The sequence below is a fragment of the Diorhabda carinulata genome, chromosome 2, assembly GCF_026250575.1.
Source record: "Diorhabda carinulata isolate Delta chromosome 2, icDioCari1.1, whole genome shotgun sequence".
NCBI classification, from domain to species: Eukaryota; Metazoa; Arthropoda; class Insecta; order Coleoptera; family Chrysomelidae; genus Diorhabda; species Diorhabda carinulata.
The window spans coordinates 15967351-15992533 of record NC_079461.1 but is presented as its reverse complement, the minus strand read 5'-3'; the positions used below and the strand labels follow the sequence as shown (position 1 = coordinate 15992533).

Below are 25183 nucleotides of genomic sequence, written 5' to 3'. Positions count from 1 at the left end.
TTTTTTAGCAATTATAAAAAATTGTTATATATTAATTTCAGTATCTTCAAATAGTTAATGAAAATTGATTATACATACTGTTGGTCGAAAAAAAGATTAGAGGTTGAGAATTTTCGCCCGCTTGGACAAGTTTTAACGGAACAAAGTTTTCTCATTGTTTCTAAATTTTTTCTTGTTTTATTAACAACAATCAAATCGTTAAATTAACAAAAATATTTCATAATTTCATAAAAAAAACAAATCACTGTACACGTTATCTAAGGAGTTTAATAGGTTATTATTTACTAAATTACAGTTGACTACGTAAATAGTTAAAATTTTATATACTGCATATTTCTTAACTACAGAAGTCAAAAGAAATATTAAATTTTTCAACTCGGCACACTTCATTCTGTTTATAACTCCAAAGTTCAATCATTTCCACTTGCTATACTAGCGCTATTTTGGCGAATCTTATAATTTGCTGTGTACAGCTGGACACTTTTTCAACTAATCCCCCATACAAGACGGCTCTCCTTACTTCTACCCTCCATATTCTAACCTAATAGCCTGGAATAGTTCATAAATGCAGTAGGGGTGGAAGGTAAATGTATTTGTTGCTGTAATTTTGAGAGGACGGCGGAAAAGTATTTTCTTTTTTATATGCTTTGGTATTTTTGCCCTCCTTCGAAAATTATTTTTATTTGAATTCGAAACTAAGGTTTTTTTCCGCTACTTTCCATATTGTTAAACGAAAAGTAAATGTACCTTATACTAAAAAGCTTGATATATAATATATATTATTTTACACTTTAACGGGCTGCAGATCGTTATTCTATGAAATAACTGGTTAAAGTGTCTTAATAACATATTACACATTTTAACAGACACGATCAGTTATTTCATGGGATAACTAGGTATTTTATAAAATAACGGATTTAATACTTTAACGGTAACATTTATAAACCATTATGGGAGATTATAGTTTATTCCAATTTTTTATACCAATAAGTTATTTTGATATTAAAACGCCAAAAAGTAGGCAAGCCCCAATTACACAGGTGAATTAATCATAAATAACCATGACGAAAGAATTAATCATGTTTAAAGTTAAATTAAAAATCAAAAGGACAATCCGTCACCTGTTATATTTACCCACTTGTATGCTAGTATGAGTATGTATGAGTTGAAAGAATTCTACTAATTGACTATAACCCAATTACTTTGATCAGCTTTCAACCAACAGTGGATTACTTATTGAACATTCAGATCATAATCGGGTTAGCCTGATCATAGTTTCCAAAAAACCCTTATGTGTTTATGTAGTGGTAGTAAGTAATGTGTTCAATAACATTAAAAAATTACCCATTATTTGAAAAAGCATCTATAGTGACCACGCCATTTGCCCTCGCATTTAAAAATACTCAATACAGTTAGAAATTTCCCCGAACATCTTTCTTAATAAAACAGTAAGCCTTCGACCCCTGGCTTACCGACACCCGACCTTCGGAATTCCAAGTTACCTTTCAAGTAATTTCAAGTATCCTTTCTTTTATAAACTTCTTAATGTCCTAATAACATGCAAAACTTAATCCTCGTCGATATACCTGATACACGTTTTGGAAAAAACCAATATACTTTGAAGAGCCCAGGTGAGACGTTTTAGATTCACGAGAAGTTTTAGTAGTTATCGAACTTTTATTATTTTAGTATATTTTCACAACCCTGGATCGTAAGACATCTTTTCAAATCAATTGAAATTTGAAATGCATTAAATAATGACCCATTCAATGATCCACTTTAGAACAGTAAAATTTCATGGTATTGACTAGGTCAAAATTTGCTTTCACGTTCCAACAAGCCACTAGAATGACTTAGAAGGGAGTATATTTCAACACTGTAATTATTTAATCTCTTCATAAAAATCCAATGATTGTTTTATGAAAATAAACTTTGAATCCACTTGTACTTTATCAAATGAAACAAAGTGTATTCAGGTATGAAAATAATGTGATAATAATTATTTTGAAAAATTATGGAGAAAGATAACAACCTATAATTTTTTTATCATTTATTCTAGACTTTTCACAGCTTAAATACCGATTCTGTCAATCTACTTCCAAGCGGAATATAATTTTTTTGAATTTTTTTACTAACCTTTCTTGGATACATAAATATCTAATTGGAGGATAAATACTGAGAGCAGAACAAAGAGAGTAACTATTTTTTAAAAACCATTTGAAAAAGTTTTTTATCTTTGGAATTCAACTATTTGTTCACCTATCAGTGATATAAGATTTTTCTACTTAATAAATAAAATGATCAAAAAGTACTATATTTAATAACAAAAGTACTGTATCCTACTTTTGTGGAAAGTATATTTATATTTAGTACAATACCTATAGTAAAAATTCATTTTTATCTAAAAAAAAAAGTATGTCTGTACATAAATACTGCGTATGAAAGTAACAACGGATAATCTTGTCATAGTTTGATGCGATATTTTAATGCCTGACAAACTAGTAGTTGAAAGTCAGTAAATTCCATCGAATGTTGCTTGGTAATTTATTACTAGATAGTTCTCAAATAATATTGTTGTTTGGACCGATTCCTTACAAACCTCATTAATGCTAACTTGACATTAACATAGCAAAAATTTTGTAAATACACCCTATCAAATTGCTGTCCACGGAAAAATATAAATCCTACGGAATCCAAATTGATTTTGTTATAAAAAAGATTAAAAGTTTAGTGACAGGTATTACTATTGCACTTTAAAAATTTCAATAAATCAATAAGCGTGCATAAGTTCTTACAAGATGAAAAACTTGGCAAGTCAATAAGTGTGGACAAGTTCATGGAAGATATGAGTTTATCAGGCATATTGTGACTTTCTATATATTTTTAAATTTATTAGAGAAATTCATTGAGCTTCAACATACTCTATTCATTCATTTTAAGAGTAAAATAAGGTAATCGAAGAAGAATTTACTTTGTTATTAGCACAACATAAATAGTGTAAACACACATCTTTTATACACTGATGAGTACCTAATACAAATTTTCTTTACTTCAATGACTATATTCAACTTTATCAATATGTTTATAAAAAACATCTAGTACCTAGGAGTGATAAAAATATTAAAATCTTTTATGTGTAATGGGTTTCCAAATTAATAGGGACATTCAGATTTTTTACCAAATTCTTTCTTCAAACAGATCTGATTCGAAACATCAGTAAGTTCAAGTTAGGAAGAATATTTCCAAGGTAATGCTAATTCAGTCAGTTTATGGCTCACATTTTTTCATCATTTTTAGACCTATTCAAATATTAACAAATTTCAAGGCAATAGATAAGCTAAAAGTCCAAAATGCTTAAGGATTACATGAACCATTGTGACATTGGCTTAATTCACAAACCTCATAACTAGACAAAAGTAGCAGAGTTCAACTGTACTAGCAAATACTGCATAATTTTCTTTAAGTTTGATGATTTAAGCTTTCTTCATAATTTCACATAATTTCATTAGAAAGTTATACTTTGGTTTTTGTTTTTTTGAAACAACTATAAGACCTAAATAGTGACAGCCTGTTTTTTGTAGATTCCAAATCAAACAATTTTCCATAAACATTAACTTCCTTTAACAAAGTTTTGAGAACATATTAATAAATACATGAAAAATTAGTGGGTCAATCAAAATCATTGTAAGTGGGTCAATCAAAATCAGTGTAAGTGGGTCAATATTGCTTCTGAGGGATCAGTCCAAGCAACATTTCTTTAGCAACTAATTCCCGAGGAAATTCAAACAATTTAGTTGACTTTACTCTGACAGTTTTCAAACCTATTCTGTTTCATAAAACTTACAATCGTTCTATCCACTGTATGTTTATTAGTTTTTATTTTTTATGTAATCGAGTATTAGAAATATTGACATTCGAGATACATTTATGCTTCAGATTCACCAAGTGTGTTTTCTTCTTCCAAAATAGGTACAATAAGATTATCCTTGGACATCAAGTTGTATTTTGTTACAAATTGCGTAAATCTTTTGCATAAACATGTTTCAGTTTCAAATTCATCAAATATAGATCTATGGTGGAAGTAGGCATGAGAAAATATTCGATAAACTCTTCTACATACTGATCCAAGTTTTGCTACAGACGATTCTTTAATACTAACACTAGAAAAATAATAATTAAACAATATCAAAATAAAAGTGAAAAAACCTTACCGACTAGGAAAATATTTATTGCTGTTCAATAAACAAGCAGCACCATCAAGTGTATGCCTTGTGTAATCAATGGCCGGACATTCTTTAGGAGTTTTATGTGCAGCACATAAAAAAATCCACTGTTCAGTTGCTGTCATTTGTGTACATGTTTCTGGGTGACATTCTCCTTGAAGTCTTACAGCTAATCCGTTCAGTTCCATACAGAACTGCCTGCAATTAGGGTAACTGAATACATATGATAAATAAGGGGATAAATATTACCTCAAATGTTCATATTTCCAAACTCCTTCGTCTTGCGAATCGGGCATTTTCAATATCAAATCAATATTATTCGGATCACGACGTATAAGTTGTTGAATGTACTGTTGCACTGCAAGGGTGCTGTCCATTTCCTCAAAAGGTTCATCTGGCCAATGACTGAAATCCTACAACAAATTAATGTAGATAAAAGAAAATTAATATTTTATAAATATCTAACAAGCTCAAAGTCTAGTTATCAAATGTTAGTTTTTACCTTTGCTTTTGTACCAGGTCTATTTCTTCGCACGATTGTGGATCCATCGGCCATCTTCATTTTTGACATATAAATATGTTATTTACAGGTTCAGTCAGTTCAGATCTTAAGGTTTTAGCATGACAGTACAGCCGACATTGAGTTATTGTACTTTTAACTAATTTTAACTTTATATCCAAATTTATAAATGATAATATTCACATAAAAAATCGAATAAAAATACTGAATAATTGTTATAAAACATATTTCTCATCTCTTACAAATGTGTTTTGTACATTTTCCCTGGTTGATTAACCTAAACTAGCGAAGAGAAGAAGAAATCTGATGTTGGAGTTCTGTATTTTTAAAGAGTATTTCTGAAATGAGTAAAATTACACAAAGTCAAGTTCTCAAATTATATAAAGATTTATTGCGATACGGAACAGAACTTCAATTTACTGATAAAACATTTTTTCGATATCGTATAAAGAACGAATTTAAGAAAAATAAAAATCTTTTAGAGGAACACGATATTACTTACAACTATAAGGTGGGTAGATGTATGTTTATAATACTTATTTGTTGTAATATTTTATTCATTATTACAGAAAGGCGTTACATTGTTATCAAAAAGAGCAATACGATGATATTACATCGATATTTTCTTCGAAATTCTTCCCAGTTGTTACTTCCAAGATTTGTTCATACTTTAGACTATTCAAAAGTTCCTCAACTACTTGATAAGGATATAGAAGAAATGCATGTTAGAGGTAGTGGTCCCGGAGGACAAAAAATTAACAAAACGGCTAATTGTGTTGTTTTAAAACATCTTCCAACAGGTAAAATCACTTTATATTTTTCATATGACTATGTTAACTGTAATCCGAGAATATTGTTAGAGATAGAAAAACACTCATGATAATTTTGTTGTTTTAGGGATTGTTGTTAAATGCCAGGAAACTCGAGAGTTGTATAAAAATAGAGAAATAGCACATTCACTTTTACAAAGCAAAGTAGACAATTTTATTAATAAAGAACATAGTATTGAAAGCCAATTAAAATCAATTCAAGAAAAAAAAAGTAATACCAGAGAACAGAAAAGGGAAAAGATCAGAGCATTGAAAGAATCTTGGAAAAATCGTGAATTTGGTACTAAGAATTGATTATAAAAAATGGACATAGTATTATAAATATATATAGAACAATCTATTGGTTTTATTTCCACAGCTCATAGTACAGGATCCCACTGCTTGATTCTGTGGGTATATGTTTTTTTGATGAAACTTTTTTAATTCAATGTCAAGTACATAATGGATTAGTGATAAATTGCCTATAAAAAAATTAATCGCAATTGCCTGTTATTAATTCTAGTATAATTATTTCACTAATGTAACTTGCAATTATATGTTTTTAATCAATTTTATGGAATTATTTGAAATAAAATGATGTCACAAATTAAAATGGTTGCCAGCTCTCAGTCAGTTGCTATGTTAGGGTTGCCAGATGTAAACAGGTATATAAAGTATTGTTTATTATTGACATTCACTTTTTTTGAATCTTAATAAAAGATTATTGTTCTATCTGTAATCTTTACAAAAACCCATTGTTGTCAGTTGGAAAACAGCGGCAGAGGTTAACATGATTTGTATGAACGAACCTCTCTTCAGGAAGAAGCAAGAGAGTGAGGCTGCTAGAATTATGTTATCTCTACCTTATACAATTATATAAGAAAATATGCCTTTGGAAATAACTTGCTTATGTAATGTAAATTAATATAATATAAAAGAGAATTTTTCTATTTGTAAAGTTGTCTAAGCCAGTGATTCTCAACCACTGTGTCATGAAACTCTTGAAATATGCCTCCAAATTTTATGGATATATTAAAGTTAAATGAAACAGAACTATGGAAAGCAGAACTTAAGATAAAGATTATCTTCTTTTAAAGAATATTAATAACTGAAATGGTCTTACTTGGTCACAATAAAATCATAGCTCATGAAACGACTGTGCACTTGATGATAATGTGCTGGTCATTGTTTACATAAACTGTGCTTCTAATTGAAACATGCAAGTCACATTTAGTTGTCCTATTCACCTTTTGGTCTTCGTTTATGTACTAGTAGGGTTTATAATTTATTGTACAGAATTATTCGCTTTTGCACGTGTAGTACTGCAATATTAATATATCTTAATAATAAACTTTCAAACAAAAATGGATGAATGGATAAAAAACTTAATGATGATAATGATAGTGATAGTGATAATATTAATTTTGATTAGCCACAAAAGCAACTGTCAATCATTAGGCAGAAGAGGGATGATGCGTCAGCCGAATGCGTGACAAAAAAATATGAACTTTAAGTAATCCCACTTCTTTTATGCATCGTATCAGACATATTTGTTATATATAAAAATTGTCGTGTCATTTTCATTTTTTAGATGAAATTTTTTGCTTTCATTGTTTTATGATGCAGTATTCAAAAATACATAACTCTTTAATTTTTACCCTTATACGTTCAATCCCCCATTTTCATTTATTAATTATAACTTTAATATATTGTTTTCTTCATTTTTTGCATAGATCCACAATAGGATTGCAAGGTTGCAATCGAAAATAATAATTGTATTACCATAAATTCTTATTATTCAGAGTTTATAATTTCAATTTTCTTTGATTAAGTTTTATTTTGATCTTTCTCTCTCGCCGGTTGATAACTGATGAAATAACAATAGATCAGGTGTCTATCGTTATTACTTCACAACCAGCAAACATCACGGTTAGCATGAGAACAAATCCGGTCTTCTGTCTTACTCGTTATACAGTTTTCAGCAATTTTTTGAGGTTTTATTTGTGTATCGATCGTAGCAGTGACTATTATAAGTATTATTCTAATTTTTCTCTCATTTAATTTTACACTCATCGTAAATGTATCATTAATTTCCAGTGCAAAAATAATTGTTTATTCACAATTTGTTGATAACTGATGAAGACAGTTTTTGATCTCATATATATATATATATATATATATATATATATATATATATATATATATATATATATATATATATATATATATATATATATATATTTCCCTATTTCTTAGACCTTTTGCTATATTAATGCATCTAAATGTTATTGATTTTAGGTCTCTTCTGTTTTAAAATTAGTCTTTTTTTGATAATTTTTAAAAGAAAGATAAATTTTAACGTTTCGACTTCGAGAAATGCGCCGGACACCCAACGTGCTGAAACAACATAGACCTACGAGTTGCTAGTGATATATCTTCTAGAAACAGTGGTATTTCATCCCTTATAAAATTAAGGTAGCGTTCCCCGTTAATTGCGTTGTCAAAAATAGAAGTTCCAATAATCGGACCATCTACAATATCACACCATACATTCACTGACCATCGCCCCTGACACAACTTCTTCCATCCAGCGTGGATTATTCTGTGACCAATAGTGCATATTATGTCGGTTAACCGTACCATCACTACTAAATATAGCTTCGTCTGACCACAAAATACGTGACAGTAATTGAGGGTCGTCATATACCATATGTAGTAACCAGTTGCAATAATCCAACCTTCCGTTGTAATCACGATCAACCAATTGTTGATGTTCTAAAAGAAATATAATGTCTTATTAAATATCTTTCCGGAATGATAAATAAATTATTATGTCAACATATAACCATGCCCACAAATAATATTATGCGGGTATATTTTGTTTAAGAAATATATCTTTTAACATCATAATTTACCCGTGTCCTGTCAAAATACGTTGAACGGTGGTTCTGCATATCCCCCAAGTCTCTATTTATCGCTCTAATACTTAAATTGCACATATGCCAAAATATTTAGGTATTGTGTTTTCCTCTGAACGACCTCTGCCGCGTCTTTTTTTTTTCCATTCGTTCTTAAACGGTGTATGAGTCGACGAAAAACTCTGCTATCGGGATGACGTCTTTGGGGATATTGTATGGCATATACCCTAGCCGCAATAGTTGCATTTCTCATACATTCAAAGTAAATGCCTAACATATAAAATGCTTTTTTGTTTGTAAGAAACATATAACTTTTAAGTAACTTTTATATCGAATTTAATGCACACAAATTGCAATGACACGTAAATGAACAAATTACTGGGTTTATTATTTTTTGACACAAGACATATCTTTTTGTTTTGCTTTTTTCATGGCCCATTACTTGTTTTTATATTTTAACTTCCATAACGCAATTTACTGGTGACAGCATAAGTAATATTGGCATAATAATTGGAACTATTATTAATAGAACAAAGAAAGAGGAGTCAAAAAATGTTAAAATCCGTTCAGTCACCCCGGAGTAATTTATGTTTAAAGGAAAATGCTTAAAATTTACACATTTCTTAGGATATCTCGTAATACGAAAAAGATATCGACATGCGGTTTTCGCTATTCTATTGCTAATTTGGTCTGCTTTTATATTCCTTAATTAAAACTGCATGTTTCTATTCAACATTTATCAAGGATAGCTAGATTTCAAAAAATAAATAAATGGCGCCCTCTAGCGTATACGTTACTCATTAGGTTGTTTCGAAATTATCTCTTACATTGGTAGAAAGGAGCTCTCTTCAAAAAGACTAAGTTTGCATAGATAGGTTAAGTAGAACTGGACTTACAGGCGTTTTTTTCATAATAAAGTTCCCGCTTGCCCCCATGTCTTATTTGAAGAAAGACTAGAACTTGTAAAATCAAATATACGTTGAATTTCTTGAAGAGTACGATAATCATAGTTTAAATGCATCTTAATTAGGCAAAATTTGTAAATTATTCATTTTATAATTTTTGGTATTTAATTATGCCCTCTGGCTGTTCGGCCGAGAGATCTGTTTCGTTCACTATGGACTGAAGATTTAGTCTCATATAAAAAAATCGAAACCACATGTGTTGACTTATATTTAACGGTACATTCTCCAACATTTTTTCTAGAAAGCGCGTATAAATTTCTTCATTTCATTCATTTGGTAAAATGTGAGGCCCGATTAATCAATCTCCAACCATACCTACCCACACATTAACTGAATATTTATGCTTTAGATATATTAAATAGTAATAATTACCTGCAGACTTTTGTTCAGAGGCAAATTTCTACAACACCGTTCATTTTAACTCCAAAAGGTTATTAGTGTTTTAACTAAAAATAATCAGGTAATTAAAAACAAAATTAAATAATAATTTGCTCCAGTGGCGTAAAAAATAGGGGGATAATAGTGATAACTAGCCCTGGCAGCGCGCCACTGGTTAACTTTTTTCAAAGTTTGTTCATGTCAAAATATTACTTTATCAAGGATCATATTGGTCACTAAATTTGAACAAAAAGTTTGAAGGCGTTCTTCATTTATGGCAAATTTTTTATTTTGATTTATTTATTTCAGCAACTAGGCACCGTAAGGGTTCGTATTCCTATATAAAAATGAATCATTTATTGTGATTTCTCTGTGGTAGAGCGTTGTCTGTCGAATATAGAAATACCCTGTAGAAATATTACATGTATGGAAAAAACTCATAGGATATCATTTTTAACTATTTATTTTCAAAAAAATCAATTTTTGGGTATAAAATTTACAAAAGATTGTTTTAATTTTTCAACTAGCAATGTCAGTGTCAACTCCTGGTCCAACTCGTATATTATATTTATTCTAAATACAGGGAAGTCTGATTGCATGACTGTTGTGACTATATAAATGAGCTCCTTCGGGAGTTAACTTAGTATACTATATTCTTGATTATTCTTGGATAAAGCATAAAGGTGAATACATTACTTCAATGCAAAGTATCTAAATAATTTATTTTTAAACAAGTACATAATATTCACAATGTAAATTCATTATATACATTAATATATCACATTTGTAGAACTTTTATCCTGTAAAGCCATATTTAGAATCGTTGTAAGGCGCCTGAAACAAATTTAGAACTGTTAATGAAATGATTTGATTTCATTGGAATGTATTTTTTTTTATTATTTTCAAAAGCTACATGTAATTGAGCATTTGATAGTTGGTACCTTGAAGATTTTTGGCATCAATTTTACAGTTATAATTACATTTACAATTACATATTGAAGAGATTGTTTACCACCATTACATCAAGAGGGTGTTAATAATATGTGGACGAAATGGAGTACGTACTCTGACATGTTAGTTAGACGACGGGATAAAGCCTAGGGAGAAACCAACTCAATTACTTAATGGTAAAGAACAGTCAACGGGTGGCAAAACTAAAAAAGATACCTGGTACACAGATGGCTCAGGGATGAATGACTTGGCCGTAGCAGGCTTCTGTGGAGGATACCCCTAGAAGCATAATCAAGATAAATGATTATTTCTTGATTGGGCAACATGCTATCGTCTTCCATGCCGAAGTATTCGCTGCGATGGAATCTCAATCAACTCAGACAACAGCGTTCTCTAATTTTATGTTGCAGTGCGAAAAGGTAGACCTACAAAAACAGGTGGGTGATGACTTCAAGGTCCAGCTCATTTTGGTGCCAATTCATTCAGAAAACAATAAGCCTAATTTCCTCGTCAGCAAAGCCAGTAATGGGCCCAGAAACCATTTTTGCTCTAAGTATTACATCTCTCGGTAGTCTACTACAAGACAACTCTGCGGGTGTGAATGGAAAGACCACAGCACATATAGATGGACCTTCTGCTTCCCTTACCAATCAACTGTTCTACTTAAATAGCCTCGAAATTCGAATAGAGAGTAATGCCGCTATTACTTGGAGGAGGCAGAAGCTTCAAACCATTTCGTCGGTGAGTGCCCGGTACTCCCACGTTCAAGATTCAAACAATTGGGAAGGCCTTACAATTTGCCTAGTGACGTTAAATGGTTCAAACCATAGTACCTGATTAACTATTCAATGGACATTGGTCTTTGACAGCTTGAAGTGAGGCACGACGGGTCTATTAGAAGGCCTATGTGCACAACGGTTTTTGACCGCCAACTAATCCAACTATGAACAGGTGCCATAACCTCTATAAACGATAAAAAATATACGAATTACGCATGTCAAGGTGATTCATTCCCTGTGGTGCGTTTGTGAAAACTGAAATGTAGAATATATATATATATATATATATATATATATATATATATATATATATATATATATATATATTAAATCTTTTCTAAACGCTCACTTAGTACCAAAGTATAACTCTTAGACTCATTGAGTTATTTTGTGACCATACTTCGAACCTCACGATTATAATGTTTGACCGGCATTTCTGAGAATGATAACATGGTTCCCGAAGTGCGTATCAGATACTTTGTGTATGCGTTGTTACCGTGGTGGTATACATAGTGTTCAGTATAAGTACTATCAATGGTTCCAGAAACTTTTTACATTACTCTCTAAGTAATTTGAACTGTTTTTAGCCTTATTACTACTACTGCTGTTATGTACATTCGGAATTGTTTCCTAAAAGAAAAAGAAAAAATTCCCGTGTGAAGTTTGAAGTAAATTCAAATTTAGCTTTTTCCGGATTATGGACATTGACTGCTGATACCTGATATTATGATAGAACATAATTTATAATAAACATTTTTTTAAATTGAATACTAAGGGAGACACAGCACTTTGAAGGTGTCAATTAAGAACCTTATTTTTTTAAAAAATATGTAAAACCGTTTGCTACTGCCAATTTCATAGTTCATGAGTTATTGTTTCATGTATTTCATGTCAGCTTCTACCCCATACCACTCAAATAGAGGGTAGTTATTACGTAATTTTGCCTAATGAAAAATGTATAAGTTTTAATCAGTTCCAGAAACTGGAAGTGTTTTCGAAATACGAAGAGCTAGAAGACTCAAAGTAACAACTGTCATTGATGATAATTACTTGCGGCTCGTAGAAATCCTTGTAATTCCTGCATAAGTTTGGAACAAAGACTATCCTCTTATAGGTATTTTTATATCGATATCAATAGTATGAAGAAGTAATGCTAATTTAAAATCTGATATTAGACAAGAATAAATATGGATAAACCTATTGGCGCCTTGCATCAAAGAAATGCGAGTTTCTCAATGAAATACAATTATTTTCAGCCACTCTGCACCCATACAACAAAACAGGTCATTTTCTGGAGTGTTTGTACTTTCCAATATGTTAAAACTACTTCTTTGAAGTATTTTAGCTTGGATGATATGAGCAGGACATTAGCAGAGTAGATGCTCTACTGTTTCCATGGCTTGCTCGCAGAATCTGCAGTTGTCGTCCTCTACCATGCTTTAGGTCTGGAGTGTTTCCCCATCTGATTCTTTAACCATCGGTTTGGTTCATTATCTATGTGGCGTATAGAAGGCGTTGCCCCTTTTTTGGCAAAGCTGTAGGCTTCCTCATTGTCTGATATAGACTGGTTAGTCACATTAGGGTTACTTTGTTTGTTAGTGCTTTCAGAATTTGTTCACACTACCACGCTAATTTGGACGTGCACTCAATAGATTTCAGGACCTTCAAGGCCTTTTGGCTATATGAAAAAATGTTAATGTGCTTTATTCAAACACTCCTAAGCACATTTGGATATTGCACCTGAAAAATGATGAGTGATTTTCCTAATGGCGTTTTGATTTCACAAATAACTAATCCAGTTCTTTGTGCTGGTTCCGAACCATTATAAATAAGAGAGATACATTTCTAGCTCTCGGTAGATTTTTATTGACCCATGATTAGAGGTCATTGATTAGCACTTCGAATGGGATGCCTATATCCATTACGCTGTGCATTTGGTCTAATGGTTTGTCACTGCTTTCTAGCTTTATCGATTCTGGAATTTTTAGGTGACCTGTTTGATTTCTTGGTTTTAATTTTTCTGTCTGGACTAGCTTGCGGGAGGTGTTAAATGTCCCTTTTTTCATTATAATGTAAAGAGAAGGCAGGTCCAGCAGTGCCTCTAAAGCAAGGGTGAGGCAGGTTCTCATTGCTCCTATTATACCCAGGCAGATCAGCCTTTGAATCCTGTTCAGTTCTTTCTGGGCTGTTATTTGTTTAGTTTTCAACCCCCAAATAAGCGATGTGTATGTGATCATGAATTTGACGATTGTTTGATATACCAAGTATACCACTTTAAGCTCAAGTCTCCATGTCTTTCCACCAATAATAACCATTACATAATTTAGTATAGTTTTAAATGATTAGAATAATAAAAATTATAAATTATTTATTGGTTTCCAACAAAGAGTCGGAATGAACATAAACCAAATAAGAAATATTAAAATAAATAATGAAAAATAAAATTTTCGTGTTAAATTTATAAAACATAACAATGTGGCTAAGGAGGGTTGTACCTGCCCTCTACTGTTATACTGAAACATCTGATGAAAATAAACACTTCTATTTCAACTCACCTTATTAATTTCCGGAAATATTGTACTTAAATTGAAATTAGTTAAACTAGTTCCTACAGGATTTAAAGATGGAGAAACTTCTGGATGTTGTGTGTTACTTCGAGTGATTCCTGGTAGAGGCAGTATAGCAGTAGAATTAAACTCGTTCCCCTGTTTTTGGTACAATGAATTCTTAGAACTGTAAGGAGTTGTCGGAGGTAGGAACGTTGAATGAGACTGGAAGTCATCAGGAAGTATAGGAGAATTAGTAGAACCTTGTAATGATAGCAGAGGGTACTCGAAATTTCCTAAACCAGTGTTATTGCACTGGTTGATCTTCTTATTTTTCTTAAAGTGATTATAATTGATATTTTTATCGTCTTTATTTATAATACGGTAGTTTTTATTTCCGCAATTCGTTGTATCTTTTGTGCCGCAGTAGTTCATTATATTCTCCGCCGAATAATCTGGACCATTCTCGAAAGTGTTGGTTAAGTAACTAGAGGTAATAGAGGGTGTTGTGTATATGAAACTGTTGGAGCAACAATTATTATTTTGGAAGGAATTATGTGTATAAGTATGATTTTGATTTATGTAATTATCTTCAGCGACAGTAAAGTAAGTAATATTTTCTGCCGAAAAATTCGTACAAGTTTTGATATTACTTTGAGCAAATTTCTTTTCTTCCTGTGTACCCTGATTACCAATTAGAGCTTCAGCTGAGTAGTTGCTTGATATATTTTTCGTAGACGGCCTATTTTTCTGGTCATAAAAAACATCGTTATAGTTATTACCATTTTTAGAGATTTTATCGACGTTCTTTTCAAACCGTTTTTTATTTGGAGCAGGGTTTTTGTTTTTACTCCCACTCGGTCTTCGAGAAACCGTTCTAGCTGGTGTACTTTCGCTTTTATTTTGGTTAACGAGTTGGCTAACTGATAGAAAATTTGCTTGATTCTCGTAGGGTTTTCTTTTTACTTCTTTTGGATATTTAGAATCAGTTAAAGGCAACGAGTTTCCGAGCGCCAAGTCTCCTACTAAAGTCGGTAAAGTCGGTGTTACGAAATTGTGTGTAACATCCAGAAAGTTTGGTAATTTCGAAGGGGACCAAGTGAATCTCTTGTCGTTTGTTTCTACAGTTTTCTTTCCATCAGCGAAGTTGTCATTAGTATCTGTAGTGATGCATGACGTAAAAGAATAAGATTGGTTGGTAAATGTAGGTAAAAAACAGTCTGATGTATGAGATTTCTGTTCAGTTGTCATCCAATTGATAGGCTTATTTTGTTGTACTTGTTTTTCTTTAGAGGAAGTACTATTTCTTTTCTCTCTTGTGAACGATCCATCAGTTCTTCTATATTCTTGATAGTTTTCGTAGTTTAACGAGTAGCTTGGTTTGTTATCAGTTTTGTAGTAATTTTGGTTAAAATTGTTCTCCGAATAACCGTAATTACAGTTACTGTAAAATGGATTTGCATAATGTTTGTTTTCGTAGGAAGTGGACGAAAAATAACAAGACTTTTCTTCAACTGATTTGGGACAACCTTCTAACATTTTACTATGATCTACTACTTTACTCTGTTTTTCTTTGTGAGAAATATTTAATTTATTATATGTCTCATTTAAAGGGATTTCTCTTGATGTTTGCACAACTTCGAAAGGATTATATTGATATGTCTTCATCAATTCATTTGATTGTTTAGTAACTTTTCCAGAATTTGAAGGAACAATAGCATTGTTGTAGTAATAAGTTTTGTTTATCTCAGATTTTTCCAAATTTTGTTCTGAAGCTTCTAGAAGTTTTGCCAAATTTGGTCCAAAACTATTTAAGTTAGGTTCAAATTGTTTTGGATTATATTGACAGGATTTTGAAATGACAGATTCTTCCAAATTTCCAGCACTTTTTTCCGACATTATCGTTGAATTTGAAGAAAAATTAGATGTATTGTAATAGTAAGTATTTGTCACAGATTTTTCTAAATTTTGTCTTGAAGCTTCAGATATTTTCAATGAATTGAGGGCAGAAGATTGTGGGTTAATGTCAAAATGTTTTGGATTATATTGGCATGCTTTTACCACGACAGTTTCCTCTAACTTTCCAGTTGGTTTTTCCGACATTTTTACAGAATTTAGAGAAAAATCATTTGAGTTGTAGTAATGAGATTTGTTTGTTTCAGAGTTTTCTGAATTTTGTCTCAAAGTATCTGAAATTTTTACTGTATTTGGTGCAAAAGTTTGTAGGTTTACTTCAAACTGTTTTCTGTTATACTGAAAAGTTTTCACAGCAACAGATTCGTTTGAACTTGAGGCTGTTTTTTCTGTATTTTTTCCTAAATTGGAGAAATTATTACTTGTGTTATAATAGTACGTTTCGTTTGTTTCAGATTTCTTGAAACTTTTCCCCGAAGTTTCTCCAACTTTTACTACATTTTGTCCAAGTGTATTTGAATTTATTTCACACTCTCTGTGATTACACACTTTTGGAGCGTTAGATTCTTCTAAAATTTTATCGGACTTTCCTGGGTTAGAAGAAAATTTAGATGTGTCGTAGTAGTAAGGTCCTAAATTTTGCCCTAAACTTTCTGGATTTTTCACCTGATTCGTTCCACAAGAGTTTACATTGTGTTCATGTTCCTTTGGATTATCTGGGCATATTTTTGTATCACCAGCTTTCTCTGAAATTAAAGTTGACTTTTCTTGCGTTTTCCTAAAAGTTGAATAAGTATGTGTACTGTAATAATATTTTTTGTTTTCTTTGATTTCTTGATCTAAAATTAGTGATGAGGATTCTGGAATTTTTGCAGATTCGGGTCCAAATGAGTTCGTGTTGAGTTCAAATTCGACTGTTTTTGCAGCTCCGGAATTTCCTATAATTTCAGCAGATTTTTCTGGAGTTTTTCTGGAATTTGAAGAATAGTTAGTTGTGTGATAATAGGTTTTGTTGATATCACATTTATCTAACTTTTCTTTTAGAGCATTTGGAATTTTTACTAGATTAGAGTTTAAATTAACTGTAAAATGTTTTGGGTTATACTGGTATGATTTTGTAGCATCAGATTCTACTGAAATTTGATTAGATTTTTTTGGTATTTCTGTGTTCATAGAAAAATCACTCGGGTTATAACAATAAGTTTTTTTATTGTCAGTGTTTTGTGAAACTGTTGGTATCTTTTCCAAATTAGGTGCAAAATTGTTCAAGTTGTTTTCAATTTCTTTAGAGCTATACTGGCATATTTTATCAGAATCTTCGGAATTTTTATCAGATTTTTCTGATATAATCGAACAGGTTTTGTTTTTGTCAGGTTTTTCTGAATTATTCCCCAATGATTCTGGATCTTTTGCAAAAGAATTAAAGTTTTGTTCATACTCCGTGGAATTTGAAGGAAAATTGGTAGTATGATATGAGTAGATTTTATTGGAATCAGTTTTTTCTGAAACTGTTGGAATTTCTTCCAAACTAGGTCCAAAGTTATTCAAGTTGTGTTCAATTTGTTTAGTGGTATAATGACATGACTTATCAGATACTTCTGAATTTGTATTGGATTTTTCTGGAATATCCGGAGGTAAAATGTTGTAAAAGTAGGATTTGTTTTTGTGAGATTTTTCCAATTTATTTCCAGAAGATTCAGGAACTTTTGTAAAAGAATTGAGGTTTTGTTCAAACTGTTTCATATTATATTGATACATATTTGAAGTTTCTGGTTTTTCTGAATGTTCAAGAGGTTTTTCCATTATAATCGTGGAATGTGGAGCGAAATTGGTTGTATTGTAGTAGGTTCTGTTGATATTAGATTTTACTGGAACTTTTTCCAAATTAGGTCCAAAATCGATCATATTGAGTTCAATTTGTTTTGGATTGTATCTGCATGGTTTATCAACTCCTAAATTTTTAACAGATTTTTCTGGTTCAATCGAAGGCAGATTAGTTGTGTTGTGGAAGTAGTTTTTGTTTTTGTCATGTCTTTCTAAACTACTCCCCAAAGGTTTTGAAACTTTTGAAAACGAATTAAAGTTTTGGTCAAACTGTTTTATATTATATTGATACTTTGAAGTTTCTGGTTCTTTTAAATTTTCAAGAGGTTTTTTCAATGTATTTGTGGAGTTAGACGAAAAATTGGTTGTCTTACAGTAAGTTTTGTTGATATCAGATTTTTCTAAATCTATTCTTGAAGTATGTGGCATTTTTTCTGGGCTAGATTCGTAATTCAATTTTGATTGATTTGGATTGTACTCATGTGATTCTTTATTACCTGATTCTTCAAACTTTTCAGAAATTTCTTCAGAATTTGAGTTGCTGTAGTAATTTCTTTTAATACCCGGTTCTTCAGAATCATTTGAATTTTTAGCAGATGTTTCTGATAGTTTTACAGAAATCAAAGAAGCATTAATATCATTTGACAAGAAAGGCTGATAAGTTATTTCTGGAATAGACTTTTGTTTTTCAGACATTTCATCAGAAGCTTTATTCGAGCTCGAATTGTAACTATTTATACATTGTTGACTGTTGGACAAGAGCTGTGTTTGATAACAATAAGTTTTGGATGGATCAATATGTTTCTCAGAATTTTTGTTGTTTTCAGATGATTTAATATTCGGAAAAAAGTCGTTAAGTAAATTTTTAGAAGCATTAGAATTTATATTTTTATCTTGATTTTCAGAATTGTGTGAAGGAAGATCATTCTCATTACAGTTATATATTTTATTATATTTATTACTTCCATGTTTTAAATTTGTTTCTAGAGATAATTTAGAAGTAGATGAAACATTTTGCTGTTCAGTTGGTGAGATTTTTAAATTTTTCCCGGAATTAGGAGAAATATTATTTAATTTATGCTGTTCATTGTTTTCTCTGTTTTCTAAAATTTCAATAGAAGAAGAGAAACTATTTGAAATCATTGAATTTTTTTCTATTAAAGTCTGTTGATCATCTTTTAAACAATTATATCGCACCTCATCATTAATTACATTTTCAGGTTGATTTTTCATACTTTTGTCTCCCCTTTGGTTAACATCATAAGTAAGTACATCGGAGCTTTGAACAATCAGATTATTTTGCTCATCTTCAACAAAATCAACAGATTTTTCTTTGTATAATTCAAGTCTTTGTTCAGCTTTATTTTTTTGTAAATTTTCCATTTCCTCAAACTGATTCAATTCAGTGATTTCCCTGTTTGACCCATCTTCATTTTTCGAATTAGTGTAAATTTCTTTTGAATTAAAAAAAGTGAAATTATCTAAATTGAGTAAAGAATCATTCTGAGATGGTTTGGATGTATCAATACTTTCAATCTGCAGTAAACTAGGTGTTTCCTTTTGACTATCACAATTATCATCAATAGCTTCATTAACTTTAATGGATGATACCAGAGGAAAAGTAAGGAGAAATGCAGCTGTAGGGGAAGTTGACTCAATATTTTGGGAACCAGGGGGCACTTGTAATGAAGCAAAAATATCATTGGATAGGTCAGAATGAACAATATTTAAATCTTCACTGGGGGTACCTATTGTACAAGCAGTTGACACAGGGGTGATTATTTCCATATTTGACATCTCTGTTGTTTCTTTTTCTGTTTGAATTTTTGATATGGCTGATGCAGAAGTAGTTGTTTTAATTATATCTTGATTATTGTTTATTTTTGGCATATTTTCATTTGTTTTTCCTAAAACATTTTGTGAAAAATCAGTTTTATTGACTAGATTTGTACTTTCTCCAACAGTCTCAAAAGAATCTACTATTATATCTTTATGTTCAGTACATGCTTCTTTGGATTCCATGTTTTCGTTATTAATTTTAGATATTTTTTCGCCAATTTTTCTTTTCTTAGATGTTTTATTAACTGTGTTTTCTAGTTTCCTTTTAATAGTATTGCTTTTATTAATTTCATTCTTTTTGTTGTTTTGATTTTTCAAAAGCATTAAACAATTTCCATATTTTGAAGTCAGAGCAGGAATGGGCACTTTGTTAATTTGAGTTGTTTTTGTTAAGCAGTCCTTAGATTTAATTTTAGGTGTGTTGGTTGCAGTAACAGGTTTTATTTTCAATGCTAAATTAATAGCAGGTTGAGGATTTATGGATAGGTTCATACTGGGTGGAATTTTTATTGATTGTATTGGTGGGTTTATCATAGTTTGTGGTTTTAGTGGTTGTAAAGGAGGGACAACTACTTGTGATTGAGAAACTACTGAAATTATGTTACCATTGGCTAATATGAAAGTTCCTGATCTTAATGTCGATGGTGGTGGTTTAATTTCAGGATCCTTCGTTGCACCTTCTGATTTTTTTGACTTTGACTTCTTTGGTGATCCTAAAAATAGTGAATAAGCAACAAAATTTATGGAATAAAATATGCGGCTATTATTTGTATATTCATGAAGGGCTCTTGCCGACATTGAAGTAGATTACAAACCTGTTAAAACAGTGGCTATCTGAGTGTTATTGACCACTGGTTGGCTTGGTACCAAAACAAACTGCCGATTATAGATTGGAATAGTTTGCAGTCGTGGAAATAAAACATTAGTAGTAAATATTTTCTTTGTAAATTTCTTTGATTGTGGAGGTTTTCTTGTACCATTATTAGATTTTGGATGTTTATTTCCTTGAGTTTTAGCAGCTTTTTGTTTTTTTATTTTTGTTGAAGGTTTATTCTCTTCTAAAACAAAAATATAGTTGGATTACATTAAATATTTGGGGTATAGTTACATTGTGACCTTTTAGGTGCCCTCAATTTGACCTATTTGTGGGACCAAATACAGCTCATCTTTCAATTTCAGTGTTTAATTACACTCTAGTATTAATTATGTGAAGATATCCACAGATTTCTTCCACGAATATTTTTTTATAAAATAAACTAAACTTTTGCAATAATGATAATAGACATAATGACATATTTCATAATTCTGAACCAAAGACTCAAAAAATAAAAATAAGTATTTAACTATTATAGAAATTGTGTATTTTTTATGATGCAAAAAAAATTCATAAAGTTTACTTTTGTATGATGACGCATATTATTCGTTTTGAAATTAAAGCTCTCATTTTTTCAAATTTTCTTCAACTATTGGTAATGTAATCTCACAAATTTTTTTGTCATAACAAAATATACTAACATCACAATTTCCTGTTGTAGGTTCCTTATTAAGTGTTTTTTGCAGTAGATAAAGAAAATTTGGGGGCAAAACGAATGATCATCACAATTCTGAGTCACTTGTTTTCTTATTAGATAAACCTTATAATAGTAATACAATTTCTTTTTATTTTTTGTGTCTAATGTTCAGAATCATGCAATATGTACAAAAACAAAAGTTTTAAATTTTTATGACTCATCTATTAACATTTTTTTGCAAAATTATAGTTTATTTTTAAGGATATATTCATGGATAACTTCACACGTGTTCCAGTATTTAGGATGCATCATCATTTGCTACTAGAACTAGTCTCATGTTCATCCTGTAATAATACCTAAGATCTAGATATTTTGAGATCTCACAGTGTTGAAGGAATCAGCCAGAAATATTCTATTTTCAATTTTCTCATTTTCTGAAACTCTTTCTTGTAGGTGCTTTTTTTTTAAACTACAGAAAGGTTCTCGGTCAGAGAAAGGTGGAGCTTTTTCAAAGCAAGATTATTGGCCTCTTCATTTTGTGTATTTGGTGTCAGCCCCAGCTTTTTGAACAATATTTGTACCATTTGATAATATTTTTTTAACATTTTTGGATGGTGGATCAACTTTTTTAATCTCTTAGTTATATCACTTTATTTACCAATACCTTCCTTAGAAATCTTGAAATTCGCTTCAGGGGCTCATCTACCTATTAACCAGGTATCTTAACAATTAATTTTAAATCAACTTTAACCAATACATGCTACATTGAAAGATGGGACTTTTCATTTATTAATCTGTTTCATTATGTTTCTGGTATAATATTGAAAACAAGTACTTACTGTTAATTTTAGTTTTTGCTCTAGGAAGTTTAATACCAGCTTCTTGAAATAATTTAACAAGTTGTTCATTTCGAATGATTAACTTTTTAATTTTGTCTTGTAGTTTTTTTATTAATGTGTCTAAAATACATAACTATTATCATATTTATCAACTATATATGATCATTACCTTTAAATGTCACTACTTCTCCTGGTGATTCGGAAAGTTTTCCGATTTCTTTTTTAAATTCAGATATAGTGGTTATTGCTTCTTTCAATATGTTAATACGATTAATAGTCACTGAAGGGTTATAAGAGGGCAATATTTTAGCTAGTTCATCAAAGGTTCTATTGAAACGTTCTCTTCTTTCTTTCTCCCAATTATTGCGTTTACTAAAATGATACATTTCGTATTATAACAAGTTTTACATACCTCTTGTCTGAATAATGTATAAAAACATTCAGCGGAGATTTTTCAAGGAACTGAGAAATATTCACCTTGCCTCTCGTGGCATACTGAAAATTCATTATAAAGTTAAGTCATTGGACACCATATGAAGATCATCTAATGCTAGAGGGCAAACGAAGTTGATTTTTATTTGATTTTCATGAATTTATCACTTATACAAAATAAGAACCACTTTATAGGTTATTATTTAGTTTTGAACAATCAGCTGACATATGTCAAGTAGATAAAGTGCTGTTATTCGCATTATACATCAGTATCCTGGCAGTGGTGATGAGGTCATGAGTCCGACAAAAATGGTGATGCAATGGCCATAGAAACACTGTAACATATTATTTTTTAAAATATTATTTGGAAAATGTATATAATTCTATTATTGATGAAGTAAACATCTGTCGTTTAAAAAAAATAATAATAACATCTTTCAAGCAAAGTTATCTCTTATGTTATTTTCTACATGAAGGCTATGCAAGAAGGTAGTTTGCTATCAGTCTCAATTTTATTTAATTGATTTAATTATATTTCCAAGGGTCTGCCAAATATGAATCATGTAGTATGCCCATGTTTCATAGATAAACTCAAAAAATTTAAATCTGATATGTTTGGAATCAAATAGCAATTACAACCAGATTTGAATGGTCCTGTAGACTCCAAAGGAGGTTCTACTTATGAACGGACACAACTCTTCAGCTTTCCATCTAAAAAACAATAAAAACATCTACTATGAAAATGTTCGAGAAACTTCTTGATATTCCAAATGCTTGTACGGACTTCCTTATGATTTAATCGCTATTACTGAAACATGGTTGAATCCCTCCGTGTTTGAATCTGAACTTTTTACCGGCAATTTCATAATATTCAGGTCAAATCGTAAATTTGAATCAACCAATACCAAAAGTGGTGGCGGAGTTTAGTTTGTATTGAGAAAGCACTACAGTGCCAACTCTTTCGATCTGTCAGCTATAACTAACGTGCTTCATACGGTTGATGTTATTGGAATCAAGACTGTTTTGTTGGAGAGGTTTGCTATTTTGTGTTTATTTATATTCCTCCAAATTTGAGCTCAAATGTATATGATATATTCTATAATACTAATAATACAAACTGAACAAAGTTATGTCTCACAATCGTACTCTTGATTAAGAAGATGCGTTGATCCGTTAACTTATGACCATGGATTTCATCCTTCCCTTGAAATCATTATCATGCTAAAAAATAAGTTATTTCCATCACGAGTGCATCCGAGATAAAACTTTCAAAAGGCTAATTTCCCCAAACTCTACTGCTTTGATTGATTTGCTTAATCAACTGGAACTAATTATTGGTTGAAAATAACGTTGATAGAGCTTGCAAATTTTTTAACAGTCAAATTCAAGATGTAGTCTCAATAGCGTTTCCAAAACAATTTCCAAATCTTTCAACAAATACCCTTTATGGTTTAACAACATTATTCGCAACCTTAAGCTGTAGCATCGTTTGTTACAAAAATTTAAGAGTACCAATAATAATGATGACTGTTAAGTAATCTACGAGCTACATTAAGAGAGATATACGTCGAAGTCATTATAACTACATGAGACATATAGAACAACATCTAACAAGTGATCCTAGGAAGTTTTGATCCTATTTAAATACCAATGGGAAAACTTCTAGCATACCTAATAGCATTTTCTATAAAAACGAAACTCATAACCCACCAGATAACATTGTAATAGCTTTTACTGATTATTTTCAGTCAGGATAATATATTACCTACACCTAACCATATTAATTTTATGGACGTGCATCTTGCAAAACCTTTGTGTTACCTCTTTAATCTTTCGTTAAAATGTGATAGATTTCCGGTGATATGGAAAATTGGACGAATTTGTTCCATTTTTAAAACAGATAATAAGGTTGTTATTGAGAACTAGTGACCCATTACAATTATTTTTAACTTTTCTAAGGTATTTGAAACCCTGCTTTACAAATTTGTTTTCCGTCATGTGAACCTATCTATATGTAATAAACAGCGTGGTTTTTATCTGTACAGATTTCCCAAAGGTTTTGATCACTTGGATCATGGCTTTCTTCGGACTAACATTGGTTTAACTAATTCAATTACTAGCTTTTCTATGTCATACCTCACGGATAGAAAACGTATAGTTACTTACCATGGTTTTAACTCCATAGAAATTAACGCATCTTTTGGAGTTCCTCAGGGCCCATTATTATTTTCTATGTTTATAAACGACATTGTCTTAGGCTTGAATTCTAACGTTCATACAGATGATCTGAAGCTATATCATTCCATATCGAACATTGATGACCTCCACTTACTTCAATCTGATATAAATACAATTTGTGATTGTTGCGATAAAAATGCTCTTCCTCTCAACATTTCAAATCGGAATATCTTATCTTACACTAGAAACCTTAACCCTCTTCATTTTAATTATCGTATTTTTAGTAATGTGCTTAAAACGTCTACATAATTCAAAGATATTTGTGCTACATCTGGTAGCCTTTAGAAAATAGAAACTTCAGTTTTGTACTGTGAAACTCTAGGTAGTTTACCGAAGTTGAAACCGACTTTTTACTTTTTAATACATTCGTTTTTTCAAAACTGGCATATGTTTCTCTTATATGGGACCCAAAGCTACCAAACTCATATCAGAAAAATAAATAATATTCACACCACAAGGAATACCTCAAAACACACCGTTTCAACGCTTTAAATTAA

The 25183-nt window shown here is 30.9% G+C and overlaps 3 protein-coding genes across 3 annotated transcripts; 1 reads left to right on the top strand and 2 right to left on the bottom strand.

The window, feature by feature from the left end:
- Positions 1–3849: 3849 nt before the first annotated feature.
- Positions 3850–5084, bottom strand: LOC130890717 (MOB kinase activator-like 4). The gene is made up of 4 exons (XM_057794966.1): positions 4726–5084; positions 4473–4636; positions 4212–4421; positions 3850–4160 (listed from the first exon to the last, which is right to left on the bottom strand). The coding sequence occupies exons 1-4, from the start codon at positions 4792–4794 to the stop codon at positions 3926–3928; spliced, it is 678 nt and encodes a 225-aa protein (XP_057650949.1). The 5' UTR covers positions 4795–5084; the 3' UTR covers positions 3850–3925.
- A 234-nt stretch (positions 5085–5318) lies between these two features.
- Positions 5319–5909, top strand: LOC130890725 (mitochondrial translation release factor in rescue). The gene is made up of 2 exons (XM_057794977.1): positions 5319–5543; positions 5641–5909. Exons 1-2 carry the CDS (start codon positions 5348–5350, stop codon positions 5865–5867), a joined length of 423 nt encoding a protein of 140 aa, XP_057650960.1. The 5' UTR covers positions 5319–5347; the 3' UTR covers positions 5868–5909.
- Positions 5910–10518: 4609 nt separating this feature from the next.
- Positions 10519–24673, bottom strand: LOC130890696 (putative uncharacterized protein DDB_G0282133). The gene is made up of 7 exons (XM_057794924.1): positions 24615–24673; positions 22494–22783; positions 22186–22388; positions 22017–22136; positions 20482–20724; positions 14099–20379; positions 10519–10647 (listed from the first exon to the last, which is right to left on the bottom strand). Exons 2-7 carry the CDS (start codon positions 22508–22510, stop codon positions 10609–10611), a joined length of 6903 nt encoding a protein of 2300 aa, XP_057650907.1. The 5' UTR covers positions 22511–22783; positions 24615–24673; the 3' UTR covers positions 10519–10608.
- Between the last annotated feature and the right edge of the window lie 510 nt (positions 24674–25183).

Excerpts from the sequence above, each read along its gene's own strand:
- LOC130890717 (XM_057794966.1), bottom strand. The coding sequence starts at position 4,794 with ATGTCAAAAATGAAGATGGCCGATGGATCCACAATCGTGCGAAGAAAT. Across the intron at positions 4,637-4,725 it reads GACCTGGTACAAAAGCAAAG|GATTTCAGTCATTGGCCAGA; the intron begins GTAAAAACTAAC and ends AATTTGTTGTAG. Across the intron at positions 4,422-4,472 it reads TGGAAATATGAACATTTGAG|GCAGTTCTGTATGGAACTGA; the intron begins GTAATATTTATC and ends CCCTAATTGCAG.
- LOC130890696 (XM_057794924.1), bottom strand. Across the intron at positions 22,137-22,185 it reads AGAAGTAGTGACATTTAAAG|ACACATTAATAAAAAAACTA; the intron begins GTAATGATCATA and ends TATGTATTTTAG. Across the intron at positions 10,648-14,098 it reads TATTTCCGGAAATTAATAAG|GCGCCTTACAACGATTCTAA; the intron begins GTGAGTTGAAAT and ends AATTTGTTTCAG.
- LOC130890725 (XM_057794977.1), top strand. The coding sequence starts at position 5,348 with ATGATATTACATCGATATTTTCTTCGAAATTCTTCCCAGTTGTTACTT. Across the intron at positions 5,544-5,640 it reads TTTAAAACATCTTCCAACAG|GGATTGTTGTTAAATGCCAG; the intron begins GTAAAATCACTT and ends TTGTTGTTTTAG.